This window comes from Pseudochaenichthys georgianus, unplaced genomic scaffold (assembly GCF_902827115.2).
Source record: "Pseudochaenichthys georgianus unplaced genomic scaffold, fPseGeo1.2 scaffold_522_arrow_ctg1, whole genome shotgun sequence".
In the NCBI taxonomy this organism is placed as follows: domain Eukaryota; kingdom Metazoa; phylum Chordata; class Actinopteri; order Perciformes; family Channichthyidae; genus Pseudochaenichthys; species Pseudochaenichthys georgianus.
Window position 1 is genome coordinate 156,692 of NW_027263083.1, and position 13,387 is coordinate 170,078.

General features: G+C 42.8%; 1 protein-coding gene across 1 annotated transcript; it reads right to left on the bottom strand.

Moving 5' to 3' along the window:
* Positions 1 to 1,133: 1,133 nt before the first annotated feature.
* ciao2a (cytosolic iron-sulfur assembly component 2A) lies at positions 1,134 to 11,152 on the bottom strand. Its single transcript, XM_034078969.2, has 5 exons — positions 10,925 to 11,152; positions 5,603 to 5,767; positions 4,865 to 4,914; positions 2,805 to 2,850; positions 1,134 to 1,300 (listed from the first exon to the last, which is right to left on the bottom strand). Exons 1-5 carry the CDS (start codon positions 11,046 to 11,048, stop codon positions 1,200 to 1,202), a joined length of 486 nt encoding a protein of 161 aa, XP_033934860.1. The 5' UTR covers positions 11,049 to 11,152; the 3' UTR covers positions 1,134 to 1,199.
* Between the last annotated feature and the right edge of the window lie 2,235 nt (positions 11,153 to 13,387).

The following is a 13,387-nucleotide window of genomic DNA, read 5'->3' on the forward strand; positions in this document are numbered from 1 at the left end:
GAAACACGCTAACTATTATTCAATATTCTCAGAGATTATGAAGTCACACATTTATGAAAAAAAGGTGGAGATTTAAATCATAAATTCAGAAAAAAACTTGAATTATCAGTAAAATTATAAAAATTCAATTATTCCGAATTTAATTGTAAAATTAATTTTGCTTTAATAAACAACATTTTCAACATCAAAGTCGTTCATGTTTCTCATTAATGTATCGGTGCAATCTCTGAGAATATCGGAAAAGAATTCCCGTGATTAAACATCGTTAAACTGTGAATTCAGAGTTTTCTCTCTCTATTGTTTTGCCTTTGTCCCACTTTGCCTTGGTGATATCGTCAGGAGATAAAACTTTATTGATCAGAGACACGAGGACACTGCGTCAGTGAGAGGAAATCTGATATCTGATATCTGAGGGAAAATTAAATTAGTTAATCAAACAGGAGAGAGAGATAACACGGAGACAGTTTAAACACCTCATCATCTGGGAACACACACACAAAATATATATCTACACAATAATGACATTACGCAGCTTCTCGTTATCATATATTTTAATCAGATCAGATTATTTTACACGTCACATCTTCTCTAAAAATAATCACTTTTTAAAGATATCATTCACAGGATAATTACATTTTTTTTAAAAAGGACATACTTTAAAAAACAGGGAAACATGAGGAGGCTGGTCCACTTCACCGAGCGCATGATGGGAGGGCACACACACACACACACACACACACACACACACACACACACACACACACACACACACACACACACACACACACACACACACACACACACACACGTGTCTCTACTCCAGCTGTGTCACTTCTCAGGGTTCAAAATCAACGAAACTCCAAAGTCTCTGCAGAGTTGAGACAAAAAGCATCCGATAGACATTCAGGAATGGCCCTGTGGACGGACACACACACACACACACACACACACACACACACACACACACACACACACACACACACACACACACACACACACACACACACACACACACACACACACACACACACACACACACACACACACACACACACACACACACACACACACACACACACACACACACACACACACACACACACACACACACACACACACACACACACACACACACACACACACACACACACACACACACACACACACACACACACACACACACACACACACACACACACTCAGTCGTCCGGCTCAGTCACACACTGCTCCACGATCTCCCTCAGGTTCGGGTTCTCCATGGCGGCCGCCACTCGCTCCTTATCATTGATCTGTTTGTTAACTGGACACACACACACACACACACACACACACACACACACACAGTTAGAGTTACGACACAACAACGACACACTGAACCTGTCGGATGTATTGAGTACCCCAAAGTGATATAAATGTAGAGTCGGCCTCAGACCACAGAAGCTGCCGGAAGCTAACCTGCAGATGTTGACATTTGCACAATTAGCATAAGTTGCGTTTATTAGCATGTTCAGACAAAGGCTAGCAAACATCTTGGCTGCCAACGACTCTATCGGAGTGGGTCTGGGGTCTGGGGGTTATCGAGGATGGTGGGTCTGGGGGTTATCGAGGATGGTGGGTCTGGGGGTTATCGAGGATGGTGGGTCTGGGGGTTATCGAGGATGGTGGGTCTGGGGGTTATCGAGGATGGTGGGTCTGGGGGTTATCGAGGATGGTGGGTCTGGGGGTTATCGAGGATGGTGGGTCTGGGGGTTATCGAGGATGGTGGGTCTGGGGGTTATCGAGGATGGTGGGTCTGGGGGTTATCGAGGATGGTGGGTCTGGGGGTTATCGAGGATGGTGGGTCTGGGGGTTATCGAGGATGGTGGGTCTGGGGGTTATCGAGGTGCTGAATCCATTTCTCACATGTTCAGGATAAGAACGGTCAGTTTTAAGCAGGAAGTGTCTGTTCCCTCTGTGGGCTGATTTCCACCATGAGTGATGAGACCGCTGGACATAGAGAGCACGAGATGAATAAGCAATCTGTCCAATCCAAAAGGACCCACAATGCATCAGCGTCATCGCAGAGAGAACAGGTGGCCTCTTTCTGGCCAGAGCTGCCAGTCTTCACCTGAGAAGGGATCAGAAGTGGATCCTCAATAACCTCCAGTCTCTTGTCTGAATATGCTAATTAGACCATTCATGCCAACTGTGCTAACTGTGCTAACTGTCCAACATCTGCAGGTTAGCCTCCAGCGGCTCTTCATCTCCATCATGACGCTTTGGGTCTCAGCACGGCAGGGTTCCTGATGGGAGCTGGTGAACGAGACTATTAAGTACTAGAGATGCCAGCGATTATTCGAATATTCGCTACAGTCTCCATAATCGAATATTATTTTTAAAAATCGATTTTTTTTTTTTTTTTTTTTTTTTTTTTTTTTTTTCCTGGCTTAGTTTCAGAGTAATAGTATTAATAATTGTAAATGGCCATTGGTCACACCACCAGTTTGTTTTACTGTAAAATTGGACGGTCGAATAATCGATTATTATTCGCCAGGGCTGCCGAATAATCGATTTTGATCATGGTCAGTTTCTGGCATCCCTATTAAGTCCATGTGTTTTTATTTGTGTAGAAAGGAACTAAAGGATCGATGTCGTGCATAAATGGTTCAACGTCTCCCTCTCGTGAAGCAGGAGGAGGAAGCCGCAGAGAAAGGAAGCACTTTGTATCATAATGTGGTGATGATGTAGCTTCAGACACTCGGCAGGAGGTCCTTTAACCAACGGGAACATTCACAGAGTCACATGAGAAGGAGAAAGAGACTCACTGTCTTCCTCCGTGGAGTGCGTCCCCTCGGAGATGTAGATCTCCAGCTGAGGACAGAGACGGAAAGAACAAAGCATTTCAGAGAAGAACGCCGATCTATACATTACATGTTCTACATCTATTGCTTTTCCTGGAAGCGGCTGAGGTGACTTCTTCCACTATATTCAAAATATAATCCCTTACTAAACTTGCTTTCCAACAGTAAATATATGATATTAAATACATATATATATTTTATTTTTTTATTTCTTCTTATTATTATTACAATTATTTGTTTAATCTCTCAAAGTGTATCAGTATCCCTTGTTGTGAAGCACTTCGAGATTTGTCTTGGCAGATGAGAAGCGCTATATAAATTAAATATATTATTATTATTATTATTACATGTGATAAAGGTTATTTAAAGGTCAACAGATGTACGCAGGCCGGCTCACTGTTCCATGTGTGAGATCAAAGCGTGGGAAAGCTTCTGCATCTACGCTCCTGATTCGTGGAGCAAACTCCCAGAACGTACGAGAATGGCTCGCACTTTAGAAACATTTAAATCAGGTCTAAAAACATTTCTTTTTAATATGGCTTTTCAAATTTAAATTTTCAAATGTTCGAACTGTTAAAAAAGGTCTTCTTTCTTTTAAATAATTATTTTGTGTGTTTTGTATTTCTTCTCAATGGATTGTGTTTTCTCTGTAAAGCACTTTGAATTGCATTAATGTATGAATTGTGCTATACAAATAAATTGCCTTGCCTTGCAAAAACCAACCCAAATGTGATGGAGCAATACAATTCAATCGGGGTGAAGTCGAGGGATTAAGTGAAATATCTAGATCCCAATATTACATGTTGACAATAAGAACCAAAGCATCTTGCAGCCTTTCAAACATGCCCTTCGAAGCTGCAGAAGGGAAGCAAAAGAAGTAATAAACTAATATTATTCAAGGCAAGTTTAGTAATGTATATTTACATACCTATTTGACGACCCTTGCAGGTTTGTTATGGCCTTTTAAGTAACATGTCACTTATCAAATATTTGCTTTGATACTTACACGTACTTTACTTGAAACGAATCATAGATGTATGCAGGCCTAAATTAACGAACACAGAAATGTAACGGCATGGCTACTGTATGCGAACAAAACACGAAATGTACCATGTGAAAATAATCACCACTTTTTCCTGCTATTTGACCCTTAGGGCTCTCCGTAGTTTCACTGTGTACTTCTAATGCAGTGCTTCCACTGGTGGTCCGTGAGCGGCCCCTAGTGGTCCGTGAGTATATTGGTAACATTTCACATTTGAAATAAATAAATACATTTAAGTTTTCCGCACTCTCGCGGGAATATCTCCGCAATGGAGCGAGCTTAAGTTTCACTTTCGATTGCATGATAAAGCCCAGCGCAACACCTTCGTCTCACATGTAGCCACTTGTTTGTACCATTTTCAGGCATTTTTTGGATACTTGTGGAGTTAGGTGGTCCTCGAGTGTCTTTTTATTGGTTAAGTATCCTTGGTATGAAAAAGTTTGAGAAACACTGTTCTAATGTAAATTGAAATAACTCTTTTATTCCGTATTCTACTGGTTAACAAAACGTTAACATAAGAAACACGGTTGTGAAAACAGTTTAAGTGGAACTGGGACACGTGCCGCTCAGAGGAGGAAGAACATTTAAGAGACGATACAAACGGCCGGAGTTTAAAACCACAAAGTATCTAGAAATAAAACACGAAGCAAACACTGGGAGGTACGGCTTGTTGTATCTGTGTGTTCATTAAAGAGGCCCTACTCCCTCTCCCGTAGAGTGCTCTATAGCTTTGACTGCATGTCAATGGTCTGCAAAGGCTAGCATCCCTTAGAACAGCACGGTCTACGATAAGGGTTATCAAGAGCAGTGCTTCTGATATGGCTCTCCAGAAGTTACACGAGGCAAAGACTAAATGAAGACCCGGCTGAGTGAGGCGAGAGGGACCTGGGCATGCATACAGATGCGTGACGTGCGTGGCTTGATCGCACGATGAGTGTGTTGTAGTTTCCGTGCAGACACGCCATGTCTCTGAGGAACTCACCTTGTGTTTGAAAGGTAAACACCTCTCGAGCTTCACCTGCAAGCACAGACCTGCAGAGACACGGGGACATCGTCAGGACACCAGATTACAATCACACATCAGACTCTGAAGGACTCTCTGAAGGACTCTCTGAAGGACTCTCTGAAGGACTCTCTGAAGGACACTCTGAAGGACTCTCTGAAGGACTCTCTGAAGGACTCTCTGAAGGACTCACGATGCTCAGACTCATTCACATATTGGTGTAGAGAAGGTGAGGGGAAGACTTCATCAATGATCCCTCGTCTCACTTCCTAATCATCCACTTCATCAATGATCCCTCGTCTCACTTCCTAATCATCAATGATCCCTCGTCTCACTTCCTAATCATCCACTTCATCAATGATCCCTCGTCTCACTTCCTAATCATCAATGATCCCTCGTCTCACTTCCTAATCATCCACTTCATCAATGATCCCTCGTCTCACTTCCTAATCATCAATGATCCCTCGTCTCACTTCCTAATCCTCAATGGTCCCTCGTCTCACTTCCTAATCCTCAATGGTCCCTCGTCTCACTTCCTAATCCTCGATGGTCCCTCGTCTCACTTCCTAATCCTCGATGGTCCCTCGTCTCACTTCCTAATCCTCGATGGTCCCTCGTCTCACTTCCTAATCCTCGATGGTCCCTCGTCTCACTTCCTAATCCTCGATGGTCCCTCGTCTCACTTCCTAATGGTGGTGTCTCGGCAGAGGGACTCACCGATGAGCGTGGCCAGGGAGCAGTGCGGGACGGTGGGGGAGAACTTGATGATGATGAGGAACTCTTCGTCCCCCAGGTCCCTCACCTCCACGCAGCTCTCCGTCACCACGTCCAGCTCCTCCAGCGTGTTCGGCTTCTCCGGGTCCCGGATCGAGCGGATCACATCTGAGGAAGAGCAGCCGTTACATCCTCTGTGTGTGTGTGTGTGTGTGTGTGTGTGTGTGTGTGTGTGTGTGTGTGTGTGTGTGTGTGTGTGTGTGTGTGTGTGTGTGTGTGTGTGTGTGTGTGTGTGTGTGTGTGTGTGTGTGTGTGTGTGTGTGTGTGTGTGTGTGTGTGTGTGTGTGTGTGTGTGTGTGTGTGTGTGTGTGTGTGTGTGTGTGTGTGTGTGTGTGTGTGTGTGTGTGTGTGTGTGTGTGTGTGTGTGTGTGTGTGTGTGTGTGTGTGTGTGTGTGTGTGTGTATTTGAGTAAGTAGGTAAAATATATGTATTCTGCTCTTTTCCATGACACATGTTAAGAAGAGCTAAAAACACAATCAAACATGGAATATATAGAATAAAAGCGCACGAGTTCACAGAACACCTTCCCAGCAGGAATGTCTTCAGACGGCTTTTAAAAGAGTCTACGGGCTCAGATTGCGCCGCTCTGAACCCGGTGTTCCGGTTTAACTGGTTCCCCGATCAACTGGTTGACAGATGTGGAGGCGTGGCCTTCGACTGAAATACACATTTCGATCGCTTCTTCTGTCGTTTACATGAATCTGTTGGTATATGTGGCTGGATAGGAACACTTTGATGCACTTCCAGTACCAGTGTGTGAGGTTGTGGTTACGATGGCGATATCCGGACGCGAACAGCGAGGACTACAAAAAGAAAAACGAGTTGATATGGGGATGTCTGTTCAAAACATTGCGAGCTCCAATAAATCATTTAAACCAGCTATTGTTGGCAGACTTATTACTGAATATCGCTCTTAATGTGATACCAAGTCCACCTGAGACCTGTGTACACCTTCAGACAGCCTCCAGGGAAGCACACGTTGTTTACTCACAGTTTGAAAGCAGCGTGGAGAAGTCTTCAGCTGTGAACTGTGATCCTCTCAGGTAAGCTGTGATCCTCTCAGGTAAACTGTGATCCTCTCAGGTAAGCTGTGATCCTCTCAGGTAAGCTGTGATCCTCTCAGGTAAACTGTGATCCTCTCAGGTAAACTGTGATCCGCTCAGGTAAGCTGTGATCCTCTCAGGTAAGCTGTGATCCTCTCAGGTAAGCTGTGATCCTCTCAGGTAAACTGTGATCCTCTCAGGTAAGCTGTGATCCTCTCAGGTAAACTGTGACCCTCTCAGGTAAGCTGTGATCCTCTCAGGTAAACTGTGATCCTCTCAGGTAAACTGTGACCCTCTCAGGTAAGCTGTGATCCTCTCAGGTAAACTGTGACCCTCTCAGGTAAGCTGTGATCCTCTCAGGTAAACTGTGACCCTCTCAGGTAAACTGTGATCCTCTCAGGTAAACTGTGATCCTCTCAGGTAAACTGTGATCCTCTCAGGTAAACTGTGATCCTCTCAGGTAAACTGTGACCCTCTCAGGTAAGCTGTGATCCTCTCAGGTAAGCTGTGATCCTCTCAGGTAAACTGTGATCCTCTCAGGTGAACTGTGATCCTCTCAGGTAAGCTGTGATCCTCTCAGGTAAACTGTGATCCTCTCAGGTAAACTGTGACCCTCTCAGGTAAGCTGTGATCCTCTCAGGTAAACTGTGACCCTCTCAGGTAAACTGTGATCCTCTCAGGTAAACTGTGATCCTCTCAGGTAAACTGTGATCCTCTCAGGTAAACTGTGACCCTCTCAGGTAAGCTGTGATCCTCTCAGGTAAGCTGTGATCCTCTCAGGTAAACTGTGATCCTCTCAGGTGAACTGTGATCCTCTCAGGTAAACTGTGATCCTCTCAGGTAAGCTGTGATCCGCCCAGATTAAACTGTGTTACATCGTCTGTGGATATCTACCAGCGATCATGTTTAATATGAAAGACACACAGATACATCCCTTATGAAAACGGCATTCTGCAGCACTCATCCAGATAAGATGTGACTGTTAACTCGTTTTGCAAAGACAGCAGCAGAAATGTCATTGCTGCGTGTGCAGGGATATTTAGACTTTAAAATGCTGATGGGTCATTCATCTTGGTCTCGGCAAACAATATTAGGAATCCTCTATTCAAACTACATAATATTCAGTGTCCATCGACATGAAAATAACAAAAAAGTTCATGCTGGACTCAAACCCGAGTCCCAACAGCGAAAGTCACTCCAGCCCTGCACGTTATGAGTGCGCCACGGATCAACACGACATATCGAACCACCACACTACAACATTTTAGATTAACCTTGTTAAAAAGTTCCAGAAAAATGCAACCCGACCATCATTTATAATGTGAGCGACTGTATGTACACTTTAAGCCATAATATAGTATACTGACTGAGGTCTGTATCCAGCCTCATTAAGACCCACCGAGATCAGATATCCTTGTTTATACAAGTATAAACGGGTATCAAATCGACATCATATTAATAACGATATATGATACAAATGTAAGACTGACAACACGAATAGTTTGTAAAGGATTTATTGACGTTAGAACTATTAACAAAGCACTTATATACTAATAAAGGAATGGCTCCTCTAAAGCCAGCTGAGTAGCACTTTAAATGTTTTGGCTCTATGAAACCTGATGTACTTTATGATTATGTGTTCTTCAAGTTTGTATCTTCTTGGTCTTATGCACTTATTGTAAGTCGCTTTAGATAAACGTGTCAGGTAAATGCAATGTCATGTAATGTAATTGACGTGAGTGTTTTGAACACTGTTATTTTATTTTTGATTCTCTGGGAGGTGTCGTGTTGATCCGTGGCGCCCTCATAACGTGCAGGGCTGGAGTGACTTTCGCTGTTGGGACTCGGGTTTGAGTCCAGCATGAACTTTTTTGTTATTTTCATGTCGATGGACACTGAATATTATGTAGTTTGAATAGAGGATTCCTAATATTGTTTGCCGAGACCAAGATGAATGACCCATCAGCATTTTAAAGTCTAAATATCCCTGCACACGCAGCAATGACATTTCTGCTGCTGTCTTTGCAAAACGAGTTAACAGTCACATGTGACCTGGATGAGTGCTGCAGAATGCCGTTTCTATAAGGGATGTATCTGTGTGTCTTTCATATTAACATGATCGCTGGTAGATAGCCACAGACGATGTAACACAGTTTAATCTGGGCGGATCCCATTTTCCCTGGGCGAATCAACAGTTTAACACACCGTGGTAAATTTGGTTTTTATATTGACGTTGGATATTCGACACATTCGAAAAAATCTATTTAACACTGGCTTCGATGGGCGATTTGTTGTCAAACCAACTTCGATGTGTTAATACAAGGCCCGCCTATATAACACGACGCTTTTTTTTCAAAAAACCCACTTTTTGATTTTATACTATTTTTTTAATGTTAAAAAAATGCTATAAATCTATTATGCGGCTTGGCCTTTTCACCTACACATGTCATAACACATCCGATGAACAAAGAAAAGTACCCTCTGCATGAGAAAGCGCAAACACTCCTGATTGTTAAAATGTTCCTCATCATCAAATGGACAGTTCTTTGTTTTTATCTTTTTGACCATGTTGCAATATAGGACATATACAGTGCTTTCAACTGTCAGTTACAAATATCCTCTTGCCTACTATTTCTGAAGTCCTTATATTATATGGAAGCGATTTAGTAATATCCGAATTATTGTCGTCCTGAGGTGCCTTTCTGTTGGCATATCCTTGAAAATGCTTAAATAATAATTAAAAAAAGTAACTTTCATTACTATTGCCTGTGTCAACCTTTGGTTGTTTATGTGAAGATGTATATTTAGCTATTGTAAGTCATTTAAAGAATTCCATGTAGCCTAATCACCTTCAAAAATGTGTAGATGAAAAGGCCAAGCCGCATAATAGATTTATAGCATTTTTTAACATTAAAAAAATAGTATAAATCAAAAGGTGGGTTTTTTGAAAAAAAAAAGCTTTGTGTTATATAGGCGGGCCTTGTATTAACACATCGAAGTTGGTTTGACAACAAATCGTCCATCGATGCCAGTGTTAAATAGATTTTTCGAATGTGTCGAATATCCAACGTCCAATAATAAAACCAAATGTACCACGGTGCTTAACACAGCTGAAGACTTCTCCACGCTGCTTTCAAACTGTGAGTAAACAACGTGTGCTTCCCTGGAGGCTTGTCTGAAGGTTGTACACAGGTCTCAGGTGGACTTGGTATCACATTAAGAGCGATATTCAGTAATAAGTCTGCCAACAATAGCTGGTTTAAATGATTTATTGGAGCTCGCAATGTTTTGAACAGACATGCCCATATCAACTCGTTTTTCTTTTTGTAGTCCTCGCTGTTCGCGTCCGGATATCGCCATCGTAACCACAACCTCACACACTGGTACTGAAAGTGCATCAAAGTGTTCCTATCCAGCCAAATATACCAACAGATTCATGTAAACGACAGAAGAAGCGATCAAAATGTGTATTTCAGTCGAAGGCCACGCCTCCACATCTGTCAACCAGTTGATCGGGGAACCAGTTAAACCGGAACACCGGTCACATGAGTTCCAGTAGTAAATCATTACAGACACCCCTCAACGCTATTTAGGAAATCATCTTTTTGAATTATGTTTCAGAACCGGTCCTTTTCAGCAACTGTTTCACTCCAGGACATTCATGCTGCATAATTAGACACTAGCTACTTTGCAGGTATGGATTTGAAACAGAAGATAAACCCATGTGTTATACAGGTTAAGCTACCCAGCAGCAGCAAGTCATTTAAATAACCCCTACCTTTATGAATTGATCATTATAATACAGAAATGTAAATGATATGGGCCATACTGGAAAATTAGTACTTGAAGTAGCCACTACTTCTACTTGTGAGTATGTTTACAATGTAGTATTGCTACTTCTACTTTAGTAAAACAGTACTTCAGACACCACAGTGATAAAACATGTGCAAGTAAACCATACTAAATAATAAAACAGCGATTTCTTGCCATATCAAATATAAAAATGCACTCCAACCTCACCAAACTCCACTCAGAAAACCCTGTATTTAACGTTGCCTTCAATGACGTCACCATGTCATGACCAGCTGACCTCTTCATAACGTGTTACTTATCAGATGATATGTAAATAAAGTATTCGGGATGTTAACAGTTCATCTAACTAACGTATCTAACTAACTTGTCTAACTTCACACAGCAGTAATAACGAGTCCGGTTTACTCACCGTACACTTCTAACGCTTTCTCCTCCATCTTTGTAGTCTTTAGGGCTTTCCTGTCGTCGCCGAGTCCACAGAAATGCAGCAGTTTGGAGGCGGTTAGCGACACAAGATGCAACAATGGTTCCATAGTTTATGAGAAGCCATGATAAAGAGAGACTGACAGGAGACAGGCGGGCTGATAGTGGAGGGCTCTGTCCTTCTGCTGGTTTAATGGCGGACTACAAACCAGCTAAAGGTGCATGACCGCCCCCTGCTGTACTGGAGGGTGGACCAGAGGTCATGGGGAAAACAATGATCACTCGCGTTTATGTCCATATCGATCAGATCCAGCTCTTATAGAGAGCACCGATCAAACTATTAAGAGTGAATATCGGCCGATAATGACCGGCGGGGCTCCCCCCGTTAACAGGTCACTGTCTAGCACTGGCTTCGTAGTGCACTGATCGATTAGGCTAAGCAGGGCCGGCCCTGACCAATTTGCTGCCCTAGGCAAGATTTTAGCTGGCGCGCCCCCCCCCCCCCCCCCAAATGCAGACACTCACTATGACTCGCGCATGCATGCACGTGCACGGTTGTGGCATGACCACCAAAACAGAAAGATATTGACACAAGATGTGTGCAAATGTATTTAGTATCCTATCGATGTGAACATGATTTAAGTGGGGGGTGGACCTAACTTCCTCTAGGGGGGTCTGGGGGCATGCTACCCCGGGAATGTTTAATATATAATTGAATTGAATGTTATATAATTGCACACTAAAACCATTATTTCCAAAAATAACTATTTCACACAAACCTCTGTTTTTTACTGGGGCTGGGGCAGTTCAACTTGATTTTGGGGGGGGGTGCCATAGTTTATGGGCGCTGACGCAGTATAGGCGTGGTTCTGTTAGTATAAGATGATAAAATGTACTTTGTTGATACAAAATCGGGAAATTGTGTTTGTTATGAAATAAAATAAAAATGTTTTTTTTACTTTCTAACTTTTTTTTTTTCTTTTTTTTTTGGCGTCCCCCCATAGTTTGATGTTCCCTTAGCATTCGCCTATACTGCCTATGCCAAGGGCCGGCCCTGAGGCTAAGCTAACCTGTAGCTGCTCCCTCCACACTCACAACAACTTCATACAGACATAAATAAAGCAGCTGTATTCGCCATACAGGAAACACACATTTAAAACGGTTTTGCCTGCCGTTTTTGAGTACACAATCATTCATCAATGGTTTGGAAAGTGGCGCTGTACCTTAATAATATAAAGACTTGTATTTGCGTGCATTTCCTGTTCGGGAAAGTGGCGCTTGTACTGAGAGTGGAGGGTTGTCCTGAGATTAGCCTGTCAGCTCCGGACTGCGCAAAATGCGTACATGAAGCGCTACGTCATGAACGCAAGAATCTACCCTCGTGGGGGCGCGCTCATGTGATGGCTTAGAATTGAGGAGACATCTGATTGGCTATATGGTTCAGAGGATTTAAACGGAAAACAAATATGTGAGGATCTAAAATACACATGTAAAACTTTTTTCTGTATTTGGATTTTATTTACATGTATATGAAACGGAATACATTTGTGTGTGCATTGAAAAACACAAGTGTGGATCCGGGAAATACAAGTTTGAATCCTTTTGCGGATCATGAAGTGTGAATCCTTCTGTGCGCATGGTGTATTATGAGACTGTTCTGAGCCCATAGAATTGTGCCACGAGTTACACACATGATGTTTGTCAATCTTAAAAAATCATTTCCAAGTCAAAAAAGTCACAATTTGTCGTAAAACTGTTGAAATATAAGACTATGAATTATACGCAACTAGAAAGACTACAAATCCCAGAGTCCCGGTCCCGCATGCTGGCTCTCACGGAACCGACTAACTCCCCTTGTGTGCACAGCTCTCAACGCGCCCAGACTCGGAGTGATTTCCACCTCTTTTAATACTTTCCACCTCGTTCTGAAAGAAAGAAGTGAAATGTTCCAACGTGACGGCCGTCTTGGTGTTGGTGCGAGACGGGAGATGTAGTTCATTGAGCGGTTTTCACACCAAAATAGTGTTACTTCACAGTTTTACGACACATTTTAATGTTTTGACTTGCAAAATTATCTTTTAAATTGAGTGGAACAGGATTGATTGGAAGAATTTAAAACAACGTAAATACAATGGTATAATTCCACAAGTGGTGATAGGATGATATGGTGATACACACTCTTGTACAGTAGGTGGCGATATGAACCCTAAAGCTGTTTGCAATCCGACAAAAACCTAGAGAGAAGAAGAAGTCGACTCCGAGCTGTCCGACTTCAGGCGAGCTTTTCCTCCTCCTCCCTCGGCTGCGATCGGCTATTCTCGTCTACTTTCGAGGCGAGCCGCAGCTCATCTCAAACAAGCCCATCGTCTCTCGATTTAGCAGCCTTGTTTTGTTCTAACCTGTTCCTATTGGTCGGATCCAGTCAGCTGACCTGGGACATATCATGTGA

Coding starts and splice junctions, on each gene's coding strand:
- ciao2a (XM_034078969.2), bottom strand. CDS start 11,048: ATGGAACCATTGTTGCATCTTGTGTCGCTAACCGCCTCCAAACTGCTG. Junction 4,915..5,602: donor CTCCCTGGCCACGCTCATCG/GTGAGTCCCTCT, acceptor GTGTCTCTGCAG/GTCTGTGCTTGCAGGTGAAG. Junction 1,301..2,804: donor GCACTCCACGGAGGAAGACA/GTGAGTCTCTTT, acceptor GTGTGTGTCCAG/TTAACAAACAGATCAATGAT.